Source organism: Pleurodeles waltl, chromosome 5, assembly GCF_031143425.1.
Source record: "Pleurodeles waltl isolate 20211129_DDA chromosome 5, aPleWal1.hap1.20221129, whole genome shotgun sequence".
NCBI classification, from domain to species: Eukaryota; Metazoa; Chordata; class Amphibia; order Caudata; family Salamandridae; genus Pleurodeles; species Pleurodeles waltl.
The window spans coordinates 48,277,291-48,302,948 of record NC_090444.1 but is presented as its reverse complement, the minus strand read 5'-3'; the positions used below and the strand labels follow the sequence as shown (position 1 = coordinate 48,302,948).

Here is a 25,658-nt window from a genome sequence, read left to right as displayed (position 1 = left end):
GAAGCCTTTGGATCTTAGGAGAGCTGTAGTAAGCTCTCTTGGGAGCTTGGGAGAGCTGTAATAGGCTGTAGTAAGCTTTTAGATCTACAGACAGAGCATCCCATGGGAGAGTAACAAGTGAGAGTCTGGAAGTGTTACAACATGAAAGGAATGCTTTGCCATTGCATTGCAACTGGATTAGATTTTTTTCAAAATGAGATAAATAAGAAAAACCCTTAGTAGGAAGAGACAGCACCACTGCCTTGGAGACTCTGCACTCAGGTAATCTTGTTACAGATGCTCCTTAGCCACCTGTGACCACCCACCAAAAGGACACCCAACTCGTTTTCAGGATTATAGCAAACACATATTGTCGAAATCACCCATGACAATGAAGAAGAGCCTTGAAACTATCAGGTTTGGATAAACACACCATACACACTATACATTAAATTAACTTATTCATTTGTGTGTTTTAGCATTTTCATACACCTTCCAGATTTGATCATTTGTTGCGCGAACAACATGAAGATCATGTTTTGGTCCTAGGAAATAAACAGCTAAACACTCCACTTCAAGTGGACCACTTGTGGCCTCATTATCAGTGCTGCGGTATTCCTGATGGGGTTGCTAACCAAAGTCACCCCTCCCCAACCAGAATGCAAAAAAATGCAGAATCACCATGTCTTGGAAATATTTCACCTGGAGACATTGCCTGTCAGAAGGACAATCCTGAAGTAAGAATGGAGTAAAACATAAGGGTCAGGGTGGGAACATTGATTCCTTTGTGTTATCCCTGTTGTCCTTCAGTTGAGATTAAAACCCTGCCCCACCACATGCAGTGAAGGCCTGCAGTGTTGGTAACTCAGAGAGGAGAAGGGGGGTTTCCAGGCGAAAAACCAAACAATTAATAATGGGCACTACAGTGGTAAAGTATGTCAGAACTACTCAAGACAAGTATATCCTCCAGGTCAGCCCTAGTGACTCACAAGAAAAGTTTGCAGCATTTACCGAAACTGGACAAAGTCAGGGACAATGTGAACTCGAATGAGATGCTTTCTCTTCAGTTTAGGATCACATTCAGTCTATGATCCGCTGATAGGTGCCATTGAAAAGTTTGCAGACTATTGGAATATGTCAGCCTCAGAAGCCTAGTATTTGTTTTGATTAAGGAACATGGAAGGGCACTTAGTTACTGCTTCTTGGATATAAACAAAAATTACCATACAGACAAAGACCATTAGCTACCTTTTTAACTTTCCTCAATCAAATTGAAAACTTGAATTAAATCCACCTAAACAACACTTATTATTAATAGGATATACAATAGCATTCACTGTCTGTGCCTTGGTGAATGTGTACTGTAGGAGGCTGACCTGGCTTATAGTGGGTACCTGATGGTACTTACACCTTGTGCCAGGTCCAGTTATCCCTTATTAGTAGATTGGTAGTGTTCTAGCAGCTTAGGCTGATAGAGGTAGCTATGGCAGAGCAGCTTAGGCTGAACTAGGAGACACTAAAGGCTCCTACTATACAACTTATATCATGTAGGTACTACATCATAAGAAAGACAATACTCTTACTAAAAATAAAGGTTTTTTATTTTAGTGACAATGTGCCAAATATATTTCAGAGGATATACTCCCTTAGGAGGTACGTAAAATATACATAATATGCACACAAACCAAAATCAGGTAAGTAAAACAGTCAGAAAGTAGTGCACACAGGGTAGAATACAACAGGAAGCAATAGGCCTAGGGGCAACACAAACCATATACTATGAAAGTGGAATGCGAACCACAAATGGACCCCTAGGATAGCGTAGTGTGTAGATGGTTGCTGGGAGTGTAAGAAAACACTAAGGGTGTCCAAGATACCCCACCCCAGGACCCTGGAAAGTAGGAGTAAAGTGATAGAGGATTTTGCAAAGACCACAACAGACTGCAAAGCACTGAATATGGATTCCTGGACCTGAGGACCTGCAAAGGAAGGGGACCAAGTCCAAGAGTCGTGAAAGTTTCCGGGGGGAGCAGGAGCCCACTAAACCTGGATGAAGGTGCAAAATGGCTGCCTCTAGATGGAAGAAGCTGAAGATTCTGCAACAACAAAAGACCCTAGGAACTTCTCCTTCATGCAGAAGATGTCTCACGGAGTGCTGGAGGGTGCAGAGTTGTTTCCTTGGCAAAATACCACAAACAAGCCTTGCTACCTGCAAGAGTTGTATTTGAAGAAAAAGGGTGCCGCCTGGGCTCAGGAAGGATCAGGATGTCACCACTTGGGAGAGGAGACATAGGGGACCCTCTGCAATGTAGAGAGCCCATGCACAAGAAGATAGCACCCACAGAAGCACTTGAACAAGGGTTCAAGATGTCTGAACACGGCAGTCGTCTCAACACTGCAAAAGTGGGTCCACCGAAGCCAGAGATCAACTCAGGGAGCTGTGCATCGCAGGACAGAGTGCTGGGGACCTGGGATTGGCTGTGCACAAATGATTTCATGGAAATGTGCACAGAAGCCTTTGTAGCTGCAGTTCACACGGTGCCCAGGATTACTGTCTGGAGAGGGGAGGCAAGGACTTACCTCCTCCAAATTTGGACAGTTGGACCTCTTGACAGTTTTGGTCACTTGGGTCCACCACCTGTGTTCCAGGGGCCATGCTCATCAGGATGAGAGGGGTCCCAGAGTACAAGTGATGCCAAAGTTTGGTGCCTGCTGCAGCAGGGGGAAGATTCCTTCAACCCACTGGAGATTTATTTGTGGCCTCCAGTGCAGGATGAAGGCACGCACGCACCACCAGGAAACAGTTGAGAAAACTGGCAGGATTAGGCGCTACAATGTCATTGGTAGTCTTCTTGCTACTTTGTTGCAGTTTTGCAGGCATCCTGGAGCAGTCAGAAGTCGATCCTTGGCAGAAGTCAAAGAGAGAGGTGCAGAGGAACGCTGGTGAATTCTTGCAAGTCGTTATTTGAAGAAACGCTCACTGGAGACACCCTAAATAGCCCTCAGAGGAGGATTGGCCAGCTAGTCAGGTAAGCATCTATCAGGAGGGGTCTCTGACATCACCTGCTGGCACTGGCCACTCAGAGGACTCCAGAGTGCCCTCACACCTCTGGATCCAAGATGGCACAGGTCTGGGCCACCCTGTGGTAGTGATGGACAAGGGAGAGGTCACTCTCCTTTTCTTTGTCCAGTTTTGCGCCAGAGCAGGGACTGGGGGTTCCCTAAACCATTATAGACTGGCTTATGCAAGGAGGGCACCATCTGTGCCCATCAAAGCATTTCCAGAGGCTGGGAGAGGCTATCTCTTCCCAGAATTTAACACCTATTTCCAAAGGGAGAGGGTGTGACACCTTCTCTCAGAGGACATTCTTTGTTCTGCCTTCCTGGGACTGAGCTGCCCAGACCCCAGGAGGGCAGAATCCTGTCTGTGGTGTGGCAGCAGCGTAACTTCTTACACTTAGTAACTTTGCACCTAACCTTTAGCAAGTGAAGGTTAGACATATCCTTAAGTCTTAAGGATATGCACTTAAGTGCAGTGAAAATGGCTGTGAAATAATGTGTGCATTATTTCACTCAGGTTGCAGTGGCAGTCCTGTGTAAGGTTTGTCTGAGCTCCCTATGGGTGGCAAAAGAAATGCTGCAGCCCATAGGGATCTCCTGGAACCCCAATACCCTGGGTTGGGTACCTAGGTACCATATATTAGGGAATTATAAGGGTGTTCCAGTGTGCCAATTAGAATTGGTAAAAGTGGTCACTAGCCCATAGTGACAATTTTATAGGCAGGGAGAGGATAAGCAGAGCCTCAGTGACAGAGTTAGTCACTACACAGGTATACACATTCAGGCCACCAACTATGAGCACTGGGTTCGTAGCTAGCAGGATCCCAGTGAGACAGGCAAAAACAAACTTACATACATGTAAAAATGGAGATAACATGCCAGGCAAGATGGTACTTTCCTACATGTACTCTAAAAACACAAACAAAAATCAGTGTAACCTACTAAAATCTTGTCTTCCTTGACTCTGCTTGCACTGCTGATGTAAAACCATTTATTGTCTTGCATTTGTGATTGTGGCCACACTGTTTTGACTTTCCATACCTAAGATTAATTTACTAAACTTAATTCATGCTTAGGTTTGAACACCCTTTGACTTTGTCTTGTGGACTTGTTGTGTTGAGGGTCAGATTGCTGAATCTCAAAATTATCCTCATCCAAGCACAATAACATAATATCCAGACCGCTTCTCTCTTGTGGATGGTGGAGTTTTCAGGAAGGCTTTATTAGGAGCTCACTCTAGCCAGGACAGCCAGGAAATTAGAGCTATGAGCTCATTCTTGCTATGAGCTGCAGGTAGTTTAATATTCTGCAAATCCTGCGTCTGATTGGACTTCAGCTCTGATCTGGAAATCCAGGAATACTATCTCTGACCCCTGATCACAAAAACGCTCTGTCCAAGGGGCAAGCTCTTGAAAACATTTAAATAGACATTTATTTACCAAAACCCAACATTACTCCCACCAGACAAAATGTGAACAAAATCATACCAGAAGGATTGGTGCACCGTATTCCACACTGGGAGCAGCACTTCTTCCTGCCTGGGCAGTCACTGTCATCTTCACACTGCTGTGCAGGCAAAGGAAGCCCGCACTGAGCAGATGGTGGTGGGCATGTTCCTGGTTTCACTGTAACTGGGAATAATGTCTTTTTTTAATTAACATTATTATGTTTCAGGCACACATTACACATTAAAAACATAAATGGTACCCTGAAAGGGAAGAATGGTAGATTTGATGAACAAGACAAGTCACCAAAGTGCCTTTCAATGTATATAGGGATTCACTACAATTTCTAATGGTTTAGAAGGTAACAAAAAAGGAACACAAGAGCGCACTTCATACGAAAGCACTGAATATGGCGAATTAACTGTAAGAAATTGGGTTACTAGTTGAGAAAGGTAGAAACCCCACTCATTTAATACACATAGTCCTTGTCAGGATGTGCCACAAAGTCACTAAATAAAGCTGTGCTTAACCCTCTGATAGCTTGGTACAATTACCTTGCAGAAAATGTGTACAGTATTTATGGAGACGTTAGCCAGTAATAAAGTGAAAAGACAACACAAGAAAAATCTCAAAACAATTACATAATAGAGTTAAATTTAATAAATAAAAGGAAACCAAAATTACCAAAATCCAATTAGGAGAACTGGATATTTGAGTTTGTAAACATTTATGTGAAAACAGCGCCTAAAAGTTCCACTCACACTTAACTGGCCTGCCGGACCAAGGAAAGTCACAAATTCTGGCCAACCATGATGGAGTATAGGTCAGATAGAGGAACGAGGCTCATCCCTCTGAAGAGTTACCTTCTCAAGTTCTCATGAGAAGCTACCATTCATGTTGGAGGGTGCCACAAGAAGGTCATTGTCAGCACTAGGAGCAGATCGAGTGTTTCAATCAGGTGCTCTTTTGGCATTAAGAGCCAGTCGTCCCTTGAGCTTTGCGTTGGCAATCATAGCAGGCTGTCTCTATCAGCACAAAGTGCGGGTCTCATTGGAACTTTACTCTGGTGGCCATTCATCACAAACAGTATACTTCATGAGAAACCCAAAACCTCTGTATCTTCATCTTGAGTTCAGGAGGAGTGCACTCTGGTGCTAAGTGCCCAGGCCAGGGGAACACTTTTTGGTGGTTGACTCTGGCAGGTCCAGGTGGTATTGGTTATCTGGGCCATTGCAGGGTAGGCCTCTGGTAGCTTTTTGTGTTCCTATAGCTCAAACAGTAGGCAAGTCAACCAACCCTTGCAGTTACTTCTAGGAAGCCTGAGTTCAAGGCAAGTAGATCCAATCTTCCTTCTTCAGACAGCCGAGCAGTCCATATTCCTAATCTTCTACAGGTGCAGGAGTTTTCTGATGAGATGTTCTGAAGGTGCCACTTTTATCCTTAGTGCCAGTGTGTGGGTGAAGGATGCCACAGTTGTCTTACCTTTCCCCTTTCCTGGGTTTGGCCTGAGGCTACCTGTTAAAGATCAGGAAGGGCTGATTATAACCCTATGACATCCTGCCCAGGAGAGCAAGGCCATTGGTTAAATCTGTTTTTTAGTGGGGTTTTCAGTTAAGAACAAGGACAGTGGTACATAAACAATATAATACACAAGACAGTGCCCTTTGGTCTCTATTTCTGGAAGGAATACAAAAAATACCACAGGAGATCCATTCACAGTCATGTGACGCTGGCACTGGTAGAAAAGCAGATTTGTTTTAGGCAGAAAAATAACGGCAACTTAATGAAAGTGGCATTTTCAGAATAGTAATAGAAAATCCTTCATTACCAATAACGAACCTTTTAAACTACTATTCATTTGAGTGGAAATTGCATTTCTCTAACTGGTCCCAAAGCGAAGTTCTTACATATTAATGTTAATATTAATGTGAAAGTGTTTTTTAAAGCACGGGGGAAAGAACCAATTCATCACATTCACTACAACAGAGATTGCACTCCAACAGTGCCAGGATGCATTCACAGCCATCAAATATTTCAGAGTGTTTTTTCAAAGTGGAATTGCAGAGAAAGCACCCTTTCTTTGAATTGGATGAGTTGAAAACGTTGGGAGCATCTGGCCTTTACAGAAGCAGAGGTTCAATTGGGGCACCTGCTATGTTTTACATTTGTAAGTGGTTCCCATTGAGGTTTAATTTCTGTGAAACAAACATTGTGCCAGAATAGATCTTCATCTGCATATTTATCCAAAAAGAGTTCACAGTTTGGTGCAAAATGCCTACCCAAATGAAGTACTTTCTACTGACTAATTAGTAAGTGCTACCTCGTTGGGCAAATGTGCAATGCACATTCTACACTACCACTTCACAAAGGACCATAATAAATAAATAGTTAAAAAAGCATGGGGAAAGCTGTGAAAATGATGGAAAAGCAAGAAGATGACACAAAATATGTGGGAAAAGCAAGGAGAAAGCAGTGAAAACAATAGAAAACAGAGAGAAGTCATTAAAAATGGGTGAAAAAGTAAGGAAAAAACAAAGAGAACCAGGGGAAAAGCAAGGAGAAAGCAGTAAGGAAAAGGAGGAAAAAGCAAGGAGGAGGCACACAGAAACCTGGAGGAAAAAGCATGGAGAAAGCAGCGAAAACGGGGGACAAGCAAGGAGAAGGCCCTCAAAAAACAGGGGAAATCTGGGAGAAAGCAGTGAAAATGGGAGAAAAGAAAGGAGAAAGCACACAAAATATTGAGGAAAAAGCAAGGATAAAGCTGTGAAAACAAGGGAAAAGCAAGGGGAGGGCACACAAAACAATAGATGAAAAAGCAAAGTGAAATCAGTGAAAATGAGGGGAAAGGAACAAGAAGGCAGCAAAAGATGGGGGAAAAAGCAAGAAGAAAGCAGTGAAAATTAGAAGAAGAACACATGAGCAAGAGACCACCTCTACCCTGCCACCTTTTCTTTTTGTATGTTTCTTTCTGGGCCTCTGCTGAGTCCGAGTCCCAAGATGGCTGCCAGCACTTCCTGGTTAAAGTGCTAGCAGCCAATCAGAGCTCACCATGCAATATGTGCTTAAGCTCTGCCCAGATAGCTATATTTATTTTTGGTTTAATAACTCCAAAACTACTGAACTACCCCAAATCACAAAAAGGGTGTTTTCTCGACCAAAACCTACCTTTCTGTCAAGTTTGGGATATAGGAGGCTAGCTCTCTATGTAGTGTGCAAAGCTAGGCACGCTGTGCAGAGAGCCCAGGTAACCACACATTGGTTTACAGGGGTGAAAACCAGACCACCTAATGCTCTAATTTTTATGGTAGCTTGGTCGAGCAGTTAGGCCAATCTTGGAGAAGTGCAAAGCATTTGTTGTACTCAAAGTATAAATTTTGCATCTCACACACTCAAAGGAATAACTCTATTTATAAAAATACTTCAGATTTTTATGTAGATTGTAAGACCAAGATCATTTAAATTGGTTATGTACTTTTTGAGATATGAATGTTTGAAGTTTAATAAAAATAGTCTTTTTGTGAGAAATTACACAAATGCATATAAAATAATATAGTAGGTTTACCAAGTTTTTCTTTTGCAGAATGGTCGAGGACATCGGTGGACAAACTGTGCCAGCTGGAGAAGTTTAGGTGGCTCCTGGTTCTGGAGGAAGCGGCAGGGAAAGGTCTCTGGAGCTGGTGCAGGGCCACTCCAGGGGACCACTTGGAAAAGCACTGCACAGGTAAATTTAAAGGTGAATCCTGGGGGTCCCCTTGAAGTGTCGAGGATGTAAGGGGTGGGGGACTCTTAGAGCATAGCTGGTTCTTCTGTGCAGGGGACAGGGCCACCTGTTGCAGAGCGAATCAGCGAATCAGTGACCCAACAGGGGACTCTGGTGGGAGGTCTGGGTTGTTTCTGAAGTCCCTTGACAGGGGCTTCCTCCTGATCCTTTTACAGTTCCAGGTGGGCTGCTTTTTGGGATACCCAAAGCTAGGAGACCAATATCAGCTGCTCGAGGGTGCTGTGCCACCAAACTTAGCAGACTGCCAGGACTTGTCCTCACGGTCTTTGCTGTGAAGTTTGGTCTGGCTGTGGTATCCAGTTGCAGAGTTAGCATCCAGTCAGTGAAGTGGACAGAACTGGCTTGTTGGTTCCTTGTGAATTTAGAGTGGCACCTCCACTAAGGAGGGAGTTCTTTGGCAATGTGAGAAGCCTGGAAGTCCTCTGTGGTTCTTTAGAGATTTTCCAGTTTTTCATCAGCTTCTCAGCAGTGATTGTTGGGTTCTGGGTGCAGCAGGCAGGTTTGTCACCTTTTCTTTGTGCAGCAGGTCCACAATTCTCGTGCCTTGGATCATTTTGGCACTGGTCTTCTTTTGGTCATTGGATATGAGTTCTTAGTCTAGGGATGCCCCCTAAATACTGTATGTACTGGCCTTTTTGGGGTGAACCTGGTAATGGCCAATGGGACATCTACCTTAGGGTGGCTACACCCACTAAGTGACCACGTCCAGTGGGCAGAGGTCACCTACACCTGATAGGCTATTTTCCTTCCATCCAAGAGGAACCTTAGGGGTGGTGCATGCCAAGTAGGGCCACTCCTCCTGTCCTTTGTTTAAGTTTCCTGCGGTTGCTTCCTTCCAAAAGTAGGGGTTTGCAACCGGGTGGCCATCTGCTGCTAGCAGCAAGCCTTGAGGTCAAGTTTCAAAGGCAGCAAGATCTTTGAGGCTTACCAACAGGGCAGAGCAGATTTCCTGAGGGAGAGGGTGTTAGCACCTCCACCCAGGAAGGGCGTTGTTCTGCATCCCGGAGGGCAGAGGCCCTCACTCCAGGTGTGCAGATTTGTGTCTGGCAGTGACAGGCTGCTCAGGACCAGTCAGCAACCATGCCAGGGTGGTTAGCTTTTGCAAGGGGGCACCTCTAAGGTGACCCCTGGCTACATTTTAGAATGCATCCAACATTGGTACCAGTTTGGATTTATCATATGATACCAAACAACTTAGGGTTCAGAGTGGCCATCATGTAGCCGTGACAAGTGTCCAGCAAATGTATTCAAGTGGTTGCTCTGTTCACTCACAATTCCCATGGTTTGGCAAGGACACAGTGGGGATCTATTGCTCAAAGTAGCTATGCCCTCACATAAAGTATAGTGCACCCTGCCTTAGGGCTGAAAGGCCTGCCAGAGGGGTGTCTTACCCATAGTGCATGCAATGTATAGTAGACAGGGCACACAGGTAGTGTGCAATGTTGAGTTTGTGCTTTTGGTTTTCACCAGATCACTCATCCTACAATGGTAGGACTGGTGCCTCTAGATGCAAGGCCCTAGACGGTGTCACAATCAGTACTGCTGCCCTCAAGGGCCTACTTTTAGTACCCCATACCCTGGGTATATATGTACTATTTACTAAGGATTTATAGCGACATCTAAAGGTGTTGCCAATTGTGCCCATGCTTCACAACAGTTTATGGAAATAGCTCTGGCCCAGGGAACCTGGTTAACAGTGGCCCTGGGCACTAACAACTTCTGGGCTACATCACGTACCAGGCAAAGAGTGGGGGCTAGCCATGTCAAAAGAGGGCTTTTCTCACACGGTATAATTCCATCCAGCTGTTTTCTGTGGCTACTTTAGCAATGGAACATGTACATTATTTTAGTGTTGGCTACAGCTTGTGCCCTTTTACCTAGATACATGGTATTTTAATATTTGTATTATTTTTGCCAAAGCTTCATTTTAGTGAAGATGTTTTTTATTATTTTATCTCTTTCTTTTCATGCAGCATTTTGTTTTTCATTCTCTGCACAATATATTCACTCTATGCTTTATCCAAGGCTGAACATGATAAGTTTACCAGTATTGCTGGCACAAAGCATTCATCATGTCCTCACCACTAATACATAGAAATATACATGTGGTCACGTCAGGGCAGTTTCTCAAACCAGATGTATTATAATAAAACACCTCACTCTCCCTATACGGTAGCGGGGAATTCCAGCCAGTTGCCATTGCATGCTGCACGCTTCCTTGCAGTTTCTGCTGAGACCTATCGCCTTCTCTGCCTCCATGTGAGAGGACTTCAAGTAGACCAACAGACTTATTCTTCACCTACAAACACAGGTATAGGGGATGAGCTCCTTCCAGAGCGGCCTGATTGGCAGATTATGGCTTACGCTTCCATGCTCTTGTAGAGAATATTAGTAGTGCAGGTAGGGATTTTATATTCATCATTGCGACAGTATGGTGGAACTTTTCCTATGTTTCATTTTCCTTGTCATTACTTTGCTTTTATTGTGTTTTATCATCCTTATCATCACAATACATGCCTTTTTACAAAGAATGCAGTTAATTTAATAAAACTTATAGAACCTAGCCCTATTTCTCTTTGTTTTACATGTGTAAGACATATGTGACTGAGAGAAAGGGGTAATATCTGTTTCACCACGATTTCCCTGAGAAAATCTAAATGTCATGTGTGAGGCTGCCACAAATCTCTTTTACTCTTAGATGCTGTTGAGGTGTTGGTAGCTGGCCGGAAGGGTTAGGCCAATAGTTGTCACACGGCACAGGATCAAACTCAGTCCCCTGCACTTGGTGGTGCTGTAGCCCAAATCTAGCAACTATAGCGTTACTATAATGGGAGTCTTTGCAACATGGCACTTCCAAAGTTTGTGTAGCACTGAAATACAGATCTTCAAAATATCTGTCTTACATGCTAAGGACACCCTTACTACGTTATATGGAGACATCATTGGTAGATGTGATATTCTCTTCAGGTAGGATAGATTACTCTCATTTATTGCTGTAGGTTGTTCAAGCTTGAACCTTTAAAAGGTTTGTATCCCTAAGTATGAACTATACAAAATTGAAGTATGGAAGAACCTCGAAGGGTTGTAATTGCAGCAAACATGAGGCTCCCCTTACAACTCACTTAATTAGTAATGGCCTCACACTGAAGGGAGGAGCAGTTACATTTGTAGTTGAGGCAAATCCAGCATATAGAACTGTAATTTTTGATTCTTGGGTCAGTTTTCTAGCAGCAGATGGGAACACACACCTCTGTCATCATTACATTCCTACTAAACGACCACCACAATACAGAGAATATGTATATTTAGAGAAAACCCTATCTTTTCAGGAACACCAAAATTGGCTTGATGGCACCCTAACACCCGTTGCACCCGTTGTAGGCTAGGTCCTTTTAATAATGAGGGTCATACATGCCCACAGCTGGCAAAATACACACCACACCCTAACACTAATACAATGATTATAGCAGATGTATACCACCTGCATAATGATTTAGTCCAAGAATATAGACGTTTAATACAATGTGTAATACAAACATTGAATGCTGCCTCAGCAAGGGCTGCTCCGGCGCAACCATATTTAGTAACAGCACGCATTAATCCTGCAACAGTACATTCGATCATGGGTAAGGTACCCTCCCAACATGAAGAAATTCAGTTTTAGTTAGCAGAAAAAATAAGCGGCTTGGAAGCAGTGGTTCCCCATACAGACCCCAAGATAAACATAGCATTTTCACAATGTGCTTGCCATTTGGGACGGTTGCCTCGTTGGACAACTGTGCCACATGGGGTGCAGTTTTTGCTGCACTCTATACTCCCACACACAGTACACTGACAATGGTGAATCTTCTGTAAGTGTTGAAACAAATTTAAGATGGGTATGGGACTGCCCTGGCCCTAGACCTGGGGATTAAATAAATGGGCAACTTTGCTACAGTATTCTGAATAATATTAATCAACAATATAGGGTAAGCATTAGGTCTGGCAGTACACCAGTGTCTCTGTTATTTTCCTGTACAGGATCAGGAGGGAGAGCTGCCAAAAAATATCGCTGAGACTTATTCTAGTACAGGTCGGGATAGTTTGGGAATCAGATTGAGTAAACTACAATTAAAAGGTAAATCCAATAAGGATTCTACCAAGTAAGCAACAGAGGGTTCTAAAATACTATGGGATAAACAAAAACAAAATAAAGATCACATGGTTCTGAAAAACTCTGGGAAAAACAAAAACAACATAAAAGATAATGCTAAACAGAGAGGAGAATCTACACTTCTGAGAAACGATACAACTTAAGTAATAGAAATTGTTTAAAAATTCCTGATTATATCAATTTATTCCTACACACCAATCTTGTTCCTTTCAGGACTCGCCGGATAAACGTAGTGAGAGAGGGGGGGCATTCCAAACAATGAAACAAATACATGAAATTGAGAAAAGATTCACAACGTGCCTCTGAACCTTCCATAAAAAAGGAAGAGAAACTTCCCCAACAGAAACAACAGTTTAAAAAGAAAAAGGTGTCTGCAGTTTCAGCTAGAAATGCCACACATAATGAGAACTCTACTGCGGAACAGGAAGTGGGCACTGACTCAGCTAGACAGTGCGGCAGATGTCACAACATTTCACCGGAATCTTCAAGAGCTTCTGAATGTGACAGTAAGTAATTACTTTTTAGAAACAGAAACTGCAGACAGGCGCATCTCCCCAAGATAGGGTTTATAAAGTAAATATAAAAATAGAGGGAGATTTTGAGCACACAATTGAAGTAATAATTTGGGAGTGATTAACTGCAAATTATGATAGCCTTCTGGCCAAAAAGGATTGGCCACCCAAATTTCTCTGTAATGTCCCTCCAGTGGAAGAAATAAGTATTCAATCCTTCTCACTCCGGGTTCCTGTAGAGTTGAGAGAAGCCTACGCTTTAGATTGGGCATTGGCACAAACCCCTGCTCTGTATCGCAATCATGTGGGGTGGGACAGAGACTATCTCTACCACAGAATACCTACTGGATCACAACCACAGCCTCAACTTCAATATCCCATTAAACATGATGCTAAAGAACCAGTGAGGGAAATACTCACACAACTTGAATACCAGGGTGTAATTGAGCCTTGTGTCTCACCAATGAACAACTCCTCGCTTTCTGTAGCTAAGCCAGACCATTCTTACAGAATATTCTTAGATTACAGACAATTAAAGAGTCATACACAATTTGCTATTCAAAATGCTCACAGCACAGCACTGATTAATAATTCAGTATTCAAAAAAACACAAAACAACATTAGACATGTCCAATGGCTTCTTCAGCCAGAATATAGCGCCTGAAAGTAGCGATGTAACAGCCTTCAGCCTATTAGGCTCACAAATAAAATTTTCTGGGCTCCAGAGGGGTTAAGAACAGACATGGACTGTCCTCAGCATGTGTAACATCCCTCTTACACAACACTGACCCAGAGGCATTGTCTTTTGTAAATGGTATCAGATGATGATCTCTTGAAACATTTAAGAAGGGTGTCCCACATTTTTGTGGGATTTGCTGAAATAGGCTAGAAATTCAACCTTTAGAAAAACTAAAATTGCTTTTCTCAGTATCCTTTCATTGGGATACGAGTTATCTGGTGAAGAAAAGACCCTAGAGCCTCTAGAAATATGCGCACAATTAAGAAGCTGCAATCGTTATTGTTTTTATGCAACTTTAGAAGAACTTACATTTCAGATTATGCACAATGCATAAAACCATTGCATGACTTAATATGCCCAGACTTTCCAAGTAAATACTGGGCAGTCGAGCACACAGACATTCTGAGGGGATTGCAGCAGGACATGCTTGAAAAGGACTTACACATATGATAACAAAACAAATTTGGTCATCAGAGTAATTGCTGGTGCCATCGGATTGACCAATATAACATTCAATGAAGTTGACACCGTACCTATAGTATACAAATCACATCTGTACTCCATAGGTGAACAAAGGTTTGCTCCTACTGGTAAGATTCTGACTGCGGTTCAGATGGCTGTCATACAAGAGAGGCCTCTAGCCCTGGGAAAATGCATTAGTGTCATAAACCCCATACCAGCCCTCGAGACTGTTACAAAAGCCAGCGTCCCAAACACTAAAGCATTGCATCCATGCTGGATTCAATGGGCAACATCTATGAATGCCACTGATTTAGATTACATTTTTGACTCAAAACTCCAGACTCAAGAATTTCTGCAACATAAGGTTGAATATTGAGTACCAACAAACATCTTGTTTAGTATCAAAGGATAATATATACTGATGGTTTAGAACAACCAACAGTAGGCACAAAAAAACAGTACTCTGCAGTCTGTGCAGCTGTGAGTGGTGTCATAAAGGATGGCAAGTTCCTTCCTCAATACACTTACACACATACCTCAGTATTGGCACTGGGACATGCGGTCCAGAACATATACAACTAATAGTGTGTGATTAGTACTATTGTGTCCTGTCCTTTAATGAATATCTGCATTGCTGGCTCCAAAAGGGAAAACCATCAAACACAGATTATGATGGAGGAATGTAGCAAATCTGAATGAAATGATAGCCAATATTCGTGTACTTCATTCACTGGGTAAGAATATGTAAGAATACACTGTGCAGGCAATACCTTGGCTTTTTTTGATCTAGTTGACCACTTATGGGAGAGAATGTGGCATCACAGCTAGAGCTGCCAACTTTGCAACTGGAAAACTAGGTTCTAGTTTTGGCATCGGATCAACATCCTTATTCTGGGCAAATCACCTAATTTCCCTGTGCATAAAAACAAAATGAAGTGATTGTGGGTAATGTAACTGATGCTCATGTAAGGCACTCCAATACTTTCGGATCATATTGGTGCTATATACAGCTGCAAAAAAGACTTTTGCTATCTGGACATGTTTGGGTGATGTTTGGGCTACATTTGGGCTATTTGGTCTCTAATGGCAATTTTGGGAAACTTTTTTGTTATGAAGCTCCCTCATCCCCTCATTTATTGCAGCATGCTCAGTAGGAAATGCTTTCCGTTTTCCGCTTCAATTCCATCAAGATGATGTTCAGATGTGCCCCACTTTTGTCATGAACTCTGAATGGTATCACTCTAGCTTCTTATTAGAACACTGTGGTAAAGCTGCAGTTGATCCGTAGGGAGTCAACTGGCAGTCTGCAGCTGGTACTGAAAGTGCATGTTTCAGTCCGCATGTCAGAATCTTTTAATGAAACAGATGAGGAAGATATTTGAGAACTCATTTAAACGGTTTTCTAATTTTGCTTTCTACAGCACTTTTGTCAAAAGTAAGCCTGTTAGCACTCTAGTTGTTATTTAGAACACTCTGGGAGGACACAGTAGAGCACTGTGTATCAGCTGACAGGTGGCAGCTGTTGGAAGTACCTGCTTTACTGTGAAAGATAGTGTGAATTTACAGAAAACATGCTCTAATTTTAGTTTCTGGAACACATTGCATTACCTCTTTGAGAAAACCTTGAGAAAAAACAGTTTTCTCTCAAATATGATTCATAAAATCTTGAGTGGAACATCACCATTTTTGCAGATTAAAATCACCTTAGAACACACTGCAATTCCTAAGATAAGTATAGTACCACAAATGATTTATATTATGAATAACATATGTTATCACCCTCCATTTATGTTCATTTTTGTGACCTTCAAAAACAGTCTTTCACTACAATGCATTTCGATCGGACCATGTCCCAGAGTTCTGTAACAGCTGCCACAACATGTTATCCACGTTGTGGCCAGTCAATAAAGGGGATGGGGACGTCCCATTTGGGACCTCCTCCACCCACATGCCCTTTGGGGCCTGTTTTTTTTTTTTAATTCCTTTTTAGAACACAGGGACCAAGTCCCTGAGCCTTGTAATAACTGCCAAAATATATTGTTTAGGTTGTCACCAGTCAATCAGGATTGACTAGGCTCTTTCACAATGGCCAATCGGAGCATATCTGGACACAACTGTCCAGACAGGTATACATTTTGAATCCTAATCTCTCCTAAACGTCAGAAAGGATTACACCAAATCTCAGAAAACACACTTTCTAGACCAAATTTGGTGTAAGGCCAATTAGCATTTTTTGCAATATTGCTTCCTAAAGAAGTCTATGGAAATTGCATGGGGATTTTGTGCTTTGGACTCCATCCCCTTTTTCTCGGCCCCAGCTTGACAGATCTCCTCACATTTTCCATGCACAAACTAGGTAAAAAACTATTAGTGAAGATTCCTCTAGTGGAACCAAAGTTATTAGCAAATCAATAAATTGTTTAATTGAAAATTAGATTAATAGTGAAGTATTTTGTTTCATTTGTTTAGCATTAAAAAAATAAAAAGCAAATATATTCATATATATATATATATATATATATATATATATATATATATATATATATATATATATATGTTTAATTAATTTATCTTCATATTTATCATAAAAATTACACATTTTTTCAGACTAATAAACTTTTTTAATTCTCCGTATACTTTTATATTTTACCAAAGGGAGATATCCACTGCCAGTGGCTGAACCAGCAATAGATCTGGCTGGTGATTCACTCAATATGATACTCCACCTCCTGACAGTTTATCTTTTCACAAAATGATTAGGTCACAGGTGCTGAAGGAATGAAAAGACCTTTAACAAATATGTTTTCTGAGATCTGTAAACAATAGGTGTAAGATTTCTGACTTTGAAGATACATTTCCCCAAATGCTGAACACTATATTTACTTTACCAGTAATCCATCTTCCTTTTCATTAGCTTCAGAAGAAACACACCTACCAAATACTTTCAATAAAATGCTGGAAGGGGCATAAAAACTTTCCTTTTCTGCTTCAAACTTCTCACTCAAAGCAGACAAGTGTTGTCTATGCTTCTCAGATAATCCTGAAATACTTCCAAAGTGTGCTGCCTGTGTTTACAAAGGTGAGGCTCTCCCACCTCCAATGGGTTCCATGAAGCTATTAGTTTAGTTAAGGTCAATATTCACAGTGGCAGTCGTTTCTTTAGCAGCAAGGTGTTGTCAATGGAAAAGGCTGTGGAGATTAGAAGGAATTCAAAGGACTTGGATTAAACATTTTCCATTCCTGGCTCCTAAAATGTTTGGTGCACAATTGAGTGAAATAATGCAAAAGAGGAAGAGGGAAAAATTCCACAGTATTGTAGAGCCCAGCCTACTTGTTTTCAATCACCCATTCCTTAAGATTGCCTCAAGTGGGTCAGGAAAGTCACGTTCCTTTTGAGGCTGAGGCCAGAGCTGGGAGTCTGCGCTGTCTGGAAAAACTTAGCCACAAAGTCAGTTTTAAAATAAAAAAACAACAGATTATGAAAGCCAGATTATGGTATGTCAGCTCTAGTCAGAGCCAGAATTAAACTATTTCACAAGGTTTAACTCTCGAGCATCTACAACAAATGAGTTCTGAATGTGGTTAAAATGATTATTGTATTGATTTCCATCATCCTGATTGGAGTCACTTTTCAGAAGAACACCTCTCCCAGAAGATATGGTTTAATGCCAGTTAGTTCTGCATGGGCCTGATTTATTGATGGAAAAACAAGCCACAGTTCCAGCCCCTCCAAAACAAAGAAAACAGGGCTTGAAGGATACCAAACATACATTTATCACCATATAGACTGTGGGCCAGATTTAATGGGGACAGATTAGTCAATCACAATGGTGATTCAATTCTGTCTGCCAAAAACTACATTTGATAGGAAGTAATGAGATTTATATTTCAGCAGACAGGATATCTGCCACTGAAATCTTGTTTAGGCCCTGTGTGATTTCCTATGGTAAGAACATTTGAATCTTAAATCTGGTTAGGAATAACATACAGAGTATGTCCGCAAACTGATATATTTAGCAAAACCTTAATATACGGTTAATATATAATCATATTAAATATAATTGATTTTATTATATATATTGTAAAGATGATTATGTAAAACTCTGTGTTTCTGTGTCTTCCTGGAAATCTGGATAGTAATTATTCCAGTTCTGGTCTTCCTTTCAGTGGCAGTCATTAGCTGTTTAATTAGGTGTAAAAAATCCAGTCCTGGGCATCCTGGCAGAAAGGGTGGGAGTAGTAACTACTAGCTACTTATCTCAGAATAGGAGAGTGGACAAAGGTCAGTGACAGCAAATGATGCAACAAAGAACTGGCTAGAACCTTCAAAGAAGCATGTTTACTCTACTCTGTTCTATAATGCCACAGGAGCCCTGAGGCTGCTCTGCTCTCAGTCAATCTGCCTCTGCTATCTTCAAAGGTATTGATTCAGAACTACATAGTCCTTGTTTTCAGGGGTAGTTCCGTCAACTAAATAGCAAAAACCCTGGGTATTATTTCTGAGCTCAACACACTGATCCCTAGGGTTCTGCCACTCAAAACCTCCTAGAGAAAGGTGCCCTTAATTCATTTAGCAGAATAAGCTAGACATGCTTAGTAAGCTCGGGAAGAAGAAGAAAAATAATAATAATAGAAGATGATATAGTCTTGCTGTCTGCTATATGGCTGTAGACGGACTGAGGGAACCAGCTCCTTCTTATAACATTGAAGGGTTCTTAAAGGTCTGATCAGCCATCCATTATATATCTGCAGTGGGTAACTCCAGAGCTTACTTTTAGGTTTGGGAGAGGAGTAATTTCACAATAAAGATATAAAAGAACCCCCGATCAATGTGCATTCCTTCTAAACAGCAAAACCATCTAGCAACAATCTATGGCACATGTTAGGCCTGGCATCCTTGGTGTGGCTTGCGCTGACTTTTGTCCTTCTGATCTCCTGTTTTTCTGACCTCATTTTTGTTGGCTTTAAGGACCCTGTCCACTTTACCACTGCTGGCCAGTGCTAAAGTGCAGGTACTGATGAGTCTTCCTAGGCTAGATGGGAGGGAAGTGCTGACACTTACACCACAACAGGACCGTGCCTCTCCTCACACAAAGGGCTACAGACCCCCCTGTGGAGTGATGGAGCCAGGGAAAGAAGGGCAGGGACCTTATGAGCTTCAAAAACCTCTTTGAAGTCTCCCCGGCTTCAAAGCACCTTTGTTTATTAGCACTGGACCCCTAAACCCCACCAAATCATAACTCTACTAGAACCAAGGACATACTGCCAGGCAGAAGGACTGCTACAGGAAGGATTGCCACTTTGCTACTTCCTTTGCTGTGTTGGCCCTTGCCTGCTGCTTCTTGCCCAGAGAGAGAAGGACTGGGTGTGTCCTCTACATCCTTGAACCCAAGATTCTTCAAGGGCTTGTTGGCTTGCCTCCTGTTCTTCTGTTGTCCTGCAGTCTCAGGGACATCAACGACTGCCTGGAAACTCTTTTGGTGCTGCTGGACTCTGTCATGTGTGAGTCTTACCCTTGCTTGTTGTACCTCCCACCAGCCCTATGCTTCAGAAGTAGGTTCTGTAACTGTTTTCTGCAATAGCAAGACCATTGACCCGACTATGTGAGGAAAATCTGTGCATTGCTCCTCCATGATGATGCAGTGCAGATCCTTCCATGCGGTCTGCAATCCTCGACGACGATGTAACACTGCACCTTCAACACTGTCTGCAAGGCTCCAAAACTCAAAAGCACCAATCCTTCAATATCACATATGAGGCTCATCACAGACGCAACAACCCAACTGCCTGGAAATGATCAACGCTTTGTGCCCTAATCATCTCCGCTTTACTCCCGACCAGGTACCCTTTCAGAGTACCCTGGATTGGTTCTGTAGCTAGCCTGCCCTCCATCGCGGTTGGCCTGAACTTCGGCTTTTTACCAGTCCCTCAACCTCAAGTAACCTTTTGACCATCAGCAACTTTTTGTAAATTCAATATTTAAAAATTCAAAGCTTGAGATCAACTCATTGGGCTTTTGTTGTTTGGTTTCACTTAGATAAATATTCTCTATTTTTTCTAAATTTGTGTGAAAGTCTTTTTCTGCTGTTTTCACTGTTTTCTGTAATTAAAGTGTTGCACAATTACTTTACACAGTGCCTCTTACGTTAACCCTGACTGCTCTGTGCCAAACTACCAGACAGTGAGCACAGGTTAATTTAGGGTGTGTATCTGACTTACCCCGACTAGGATTGTGGTCCCTTCTTTCCCAGGGTGCATATCTCTGCCAATTAGAAACTCAGGCCCCTATTTATACTTTTTGCGGCAAAACTGCTTTTTGCCACAAAATTGCACAAACGCAGTTTTGCGGCAAAAAGTAGAACGCTGGCTTGTGTCATTCCAAAGTGTCAGCTGGATGCCAAATTTATGGAATTCCACAAGCCGGCACTAAGGGTGGGCTAGCATCTAGAAAAATTACATTAGCTGGGTGGGGGTGGTGGTACAGGGGAAGGGGGTTTTGCCTCGTAAAATGACACTAGGCTGGTTAGAGGCAAAAAAATTTCATTAACCAGCCTAGCATAATTTCCTCACCCAAAACCATCCATAACACATGGATCCTGTCTTACAAAACACAGGAGTCATGCCCACCACCCCAATGGCCAGCACCGGAGACCTGTGTCCCCTGAACATGGCCATTGCACCCAGTGCCCCTAATGGCACCTAAAAAATGTTTTTAAAAATACTTATGTGGTCTTCCATCGTCTGGTGTCTCCCTGGTGGGGGTGGGGGTGGGGGTGTTCCTGGTGCTTGAGGTGGGCACCTGTGGTCCATTTCATGGTGTTTGACCATGGAAATGGATCCATAGGTCCCCTAACACCTGCTCTGACCCAGGCATTAAATAATGGCACTAAGCAGGCTTAGCACCATTATTTAGGCCCACCTCTTACCCTTCCACCTTTTTTGCACGGGTGGATAATTAAGGCACTAGCAGCTTTGAGTCATTTTTTGGGACGGGAACCCCTACATTGCATCTCATTGATGCAAGGTGGTTTCACGCATCCAAAAAATGACGATAACACCTATATTTTGACACTAAACAGGTCTAGCGTCAAAATCTAAATATGGAGTTAAGTTTGCACTGAATTTGCGTAAGATAATGACACAAGTTCCGTGCAAACAGAGTATAAATATGCCCCTCAGTTTCTAGCAGCACAAATCAAATCGTAAAACAAATAAAAAGAATTAATTCAAAAGTCACCCAATCAACTCCTTAATATAGTTCATAACTATGGAGTATTAATTGGCAATAAAATTATTTATTCATGACATTACCAATATATCACAATAAGCACCAAATCATCATATCATTCTAACATTCATTCATATCCTCACATACTCACAAAAAATTTGTAGGTTCCTGATTCCCTTCACAATCCAACAAGGAATTCATGTTAAAAGCATATTTCACATGGCTGGGACTTGGTTGGTCAACCGCACAACAAAGTTGGCCAACACACATTTTGGTGGCTGCCGTTGCTTTTTGTGCCACCCTTTACAGGACGACTGTATATTAAAATTATGGGCCTGATTTAGCTTTCAACAGACAGGATACTCTGTCACAACAGTGATGGATATCCCATCCGCCAAAATATAAATCCCATAATTTCCTCTGCCATTTATATTCTGGCGGATGGGATATCCGTCACTGTTGCTTTATATCTTCTTTACTGGAAAAAAGACTTCTAGCATTTGAGGGAAAGATCACACACACATGTCCAATCACCAGTATTGCAAAACCTTTTCTTTAAAATTACTCAATTATGGGAGAGTGCCTCTGCATTCCAAACTGATGACTTTTTTCATCCTACATCTCCATACTCTGAGAGATATTGGGTGTTTAAGGTACATGTATTCACTTTTATTATAATAAAAAAAACACACCAGTCACACATTTCTTCAGCCTGCAATACTATTTCATGCTTATGGATGTTGTGATGATTTTTTTACATTGTAGTCAAGATAGACACCTAAGTAGGACCTCCTTAGTATCAATAAAAGCCTTTCGTCCATCTCTAACACTATAGGAGATCAGCTGGCCCTGGGAACAGTAAAGACTAATGGGAAAAACTGCTGTGTGGAAAACTTAGCTGACTATTTGGGAGTGGGCAGCACAAGACTTTTCTGGAGCCTTTTGAGGATTGAGTGGTTCATCTTGGCACCCATAACTGAACTGTGAGCATGCCCCTAAAATCTTTCCCCAGCTTTTTGGAAGTTTGGGGGCCACTAGAAAGAATATTTAGAGCATCCTCAAAGGTTTTTTCATTTGCTGGCAGACTGGGACAAGGTTGCAAGGCTCCCTGTAAAAGAAACAACCTTGGCCAAAAAGATCTGCTAGTTTGTCCCACTTACAGCTTTTTTGACAGAAAGTTCCAGAAGGTTCAACCAACTCCTGAATCCCCAGGAGGACTCTAGATCAGTCCCCAACCAAGCACTGGCCCTAGATTATGTTGCTACCTAGGTTGCATAGCAAGCCAGAATGAAATGTTCCCAGCCACTATCCATGGTACATTCTGTAACAGAATCTCTTGAATACCAAAACCAAGCACTGGTCCAGAGTGAGTTCTACCACAGAGTGCCCACCAACACCTTGTGGGTCGATGGGCCCTCCTTGAGGGGTAGCACATTTTCCCTCAGCTGTCTCCCACTGCTAGTCTTGGGAATGCATTCTACAGAACACATAGAAAGATGAATATGTCTCTAAACATTGCTTTTGTGCAGGAATGTATCTCTTCCTGTGCAATAAAAATCCTTCCTGTAACACTGGGATGTTGTCGCAAGGGTGCCTGTATTGGTGCTAAGCATCCCACAGTGCACCAGTGCTGGGAGACAGCAGAAGTGTGACATATGTTTGAATATGTGGCTCATCTCTGCACTCCCTTACACATAATGCGGAACAAGTTTCCTTGCTGTGTAGCAAATCTGGCCTTTGTTTACTAACTTGGTTCAGAAGCAGGTAGTAAAAAAGACATGTATTAAATCTCTATTTTCTAAAGTTCTCACTTCAGAGCTGTCCCTTCGCCTATATATGAGGGCTACTCCTCTCCCCTGTAAAGGGGGTAAAGGTGGTTAAGGGGGAAAAAGGGGTGTCTCTTCTCTCTTGGTTTGGCAGTTTGTTTAAAGAGCTGGTTTAAGCCCTCAATTGTGAGTTGTCTATTCCCTCCGAAGGATCTATTGCTGGACAGTGCTGGCTCCACCCCAGTACTCATGAACTCTGTTCACAAATGTGCACTACTTGAAAAGAAGCATACCACATAGCCCCTCAGTTTACAGTACACAAACATCATAGTTTACAGAATAAACTCACATCAGCTTTACTCACAACACAGCTCCTAACTACTTTCACAGCACTGCTCCAATCTACTTTTACAGCACATTATAGTAACACTCATGATGCTCACAGCATAGAGGATAGCTCACAAACAAAAGGCTCACAGTATAGTTTACAGCATATGAGACAAGTTTTCACCATGCATGGTTCACAATTCAGCCCGCTGCAGTACAGCTCACAGCACCATTCAAAACAAGTACCCAAAATATGTTATTGCACAGCTAACCACAGCATGTACACAGCACCTATTCAAAGCACAGAGAAGACAAACTATATGTGGGCTAAAAACATGGCAGCTCTAGAACAGCTACTCTGCAGTACAGCTTGCAGTAAAGCAAGTAGCAGGACACGATCTTGGTTTGCAGCACTGTTCACAGAGAATCCTGGTGCCTATTCACAGCACAGCATAAAGCACATTACCTACAAATGTGAATTACAACTCAAGTCCACAGCATCGCAACTCATAACACAGGGGCTTATTTATGAGGATTTGGCATAAGGCAGTGCAGGAAGTCATCTTGCTGTGCTGCCCTACGCTAAAGTGAAAGGGCAGAAATGACTTGTATTTATGCAATATGGTCCATTCCTGTCCTTACACTTGTGCTGCACGGTTTCGGCAGCCTAGCGCCAACACAGACACCTTTGCACCATGGTGCCTCCATTGCATTCAGGCTTGTTTTGTGCAGAAAGGGGCACCTTCCAGCATGAAAACAATCCTGAGAGGCAATTTCATCTCTCTATGTGTGCTGCAGAATGCATCACACTTAGAAAGACGGAACAAATGAGGAGACATAGTAATAGTTCTCCCTGTTATGCCTCACCTGGTGAGGCATAAGGTTTTGTCACTTCCCCAGGCTTGCATGATTTTGTCAATCTGGAGCAGAGTCAAAATCCATGGGTTTTGAGTGGGAAAACCAACCACAACACCAATGGAACGCCTCCCTGGTGCAGAGTAAGGCAACACTGTGACTTGTGCCTCAGTCCATAACTATGAGGCCATTCAAAGCCATGCAAGGTACGCTTGTGGCCTCATACATATGGTTAAGAGGTTAGCTTTGCCGGAGCCTTTAAAAAGTGATGCCCTGAAGGAGCAATCCTCTCATAAATATGACTTACAGTGTACAACAAGCACAGTTTTAAATACAGCCAGAAGCCAAGAAGGCTACAGCAAATGCGGAGCCAACGGAAAAACACACAAAGTATGAAAACACAGTAGCACCATAACAGCAACTACTCATATGTAACTTCCACTCCCACTGACAGCAGAAGCATATTACACACAGCAAGCTAGTTGTACTCACTGAAAGATAGTTGACACTTGAGAGGCAATGCTTGCAATCAATCACTGCTTGTATCACAGCAGATCCTGCACAACTACCATACTGTAACTTGGTAACAGTCAGAGTTTTCATCAGAGCTACTTGGCTGTTAAAACTTGTATAGGAATTGTTAGGAAAGGGGGTTTCTGGTTGTCAGAGTATGCACCCTGTACAAGCAGGAACCACCACTCTAGTCATGGTAAGTCAGATGCATACTTTAAATTAACCTGTGCTCACCCTCTGGTAATTTGGCACAGGATAGGCATGCTTAACTTAAGAGGCAATGTGTAAAGTATTTGTGCAACACACATGCAATAGCAACACAATGAAAACACCACAAAAAGACTCTCCATCTGTTTAGAAAAATAGAGAATATGTATCTGAGTAAAACAAGAACAAAATGACAAAAACCCAATCAGTAGCTGTTGAGATATGAATTTTTAAAAATAGTATCTAGAAGTCACTAGAGATCAAAGGTTATGTGAGGTTGCGAGAGACTGGTGCAGATCCAAAGTTCAGGTCAACCGTGATGGAGCAATGCAATTATATTTTCCAAACATTCAGGTCCCGTGTGGGTGTCAAGCTCCATAAAAGATTAATGTAGTGTGCTGTCATTGAGCCACGCAAAGCGTCATTGCCAGACCACACAGGCTCTATTTTCCAAACATTCAGGTCCCAGGTGGGTGTCAAGCTCCATAAAAGATTAATGTAGTGTGCTGTCATTGAGCCACGCAAAGCATCATTGCCAGGCCACACAGGCTGTTGATCGGCTGTCATCACACAGGCTCTCAGTCCGCATTGAAGGAGCGGTGCATTGGTTCTGACCAGCGCAATGGTGACG

The 25,658-nt window shown here is 42.4% G+C and overlaps 1 protein-coding gene across 2 annotated transcripts in view; it reads right to left on the bottom strand.

Annotated features, from left to right (window-relative positions):
- Positions 1 to 25,658, bottom strand: part of LOC138295322 (uncharacterized) — a 190,151-nt gene that overhangs the window by 57,289 nt on the left and 107,204 nt on the right. For both annotated transcript variants that reach the window (XM_069233543.1, XM_069233542.1), the window contains one exon: positions 4,527 to 4,670. In XM_069233543.1, the coding sequence (XP_069089644.1) occupies positions 4,527 to 4,670 (144 nt within the window). The remainder of the gene's footprint in view (positions 1 to 4,526; positions 4,671 to 25,658) is intronic.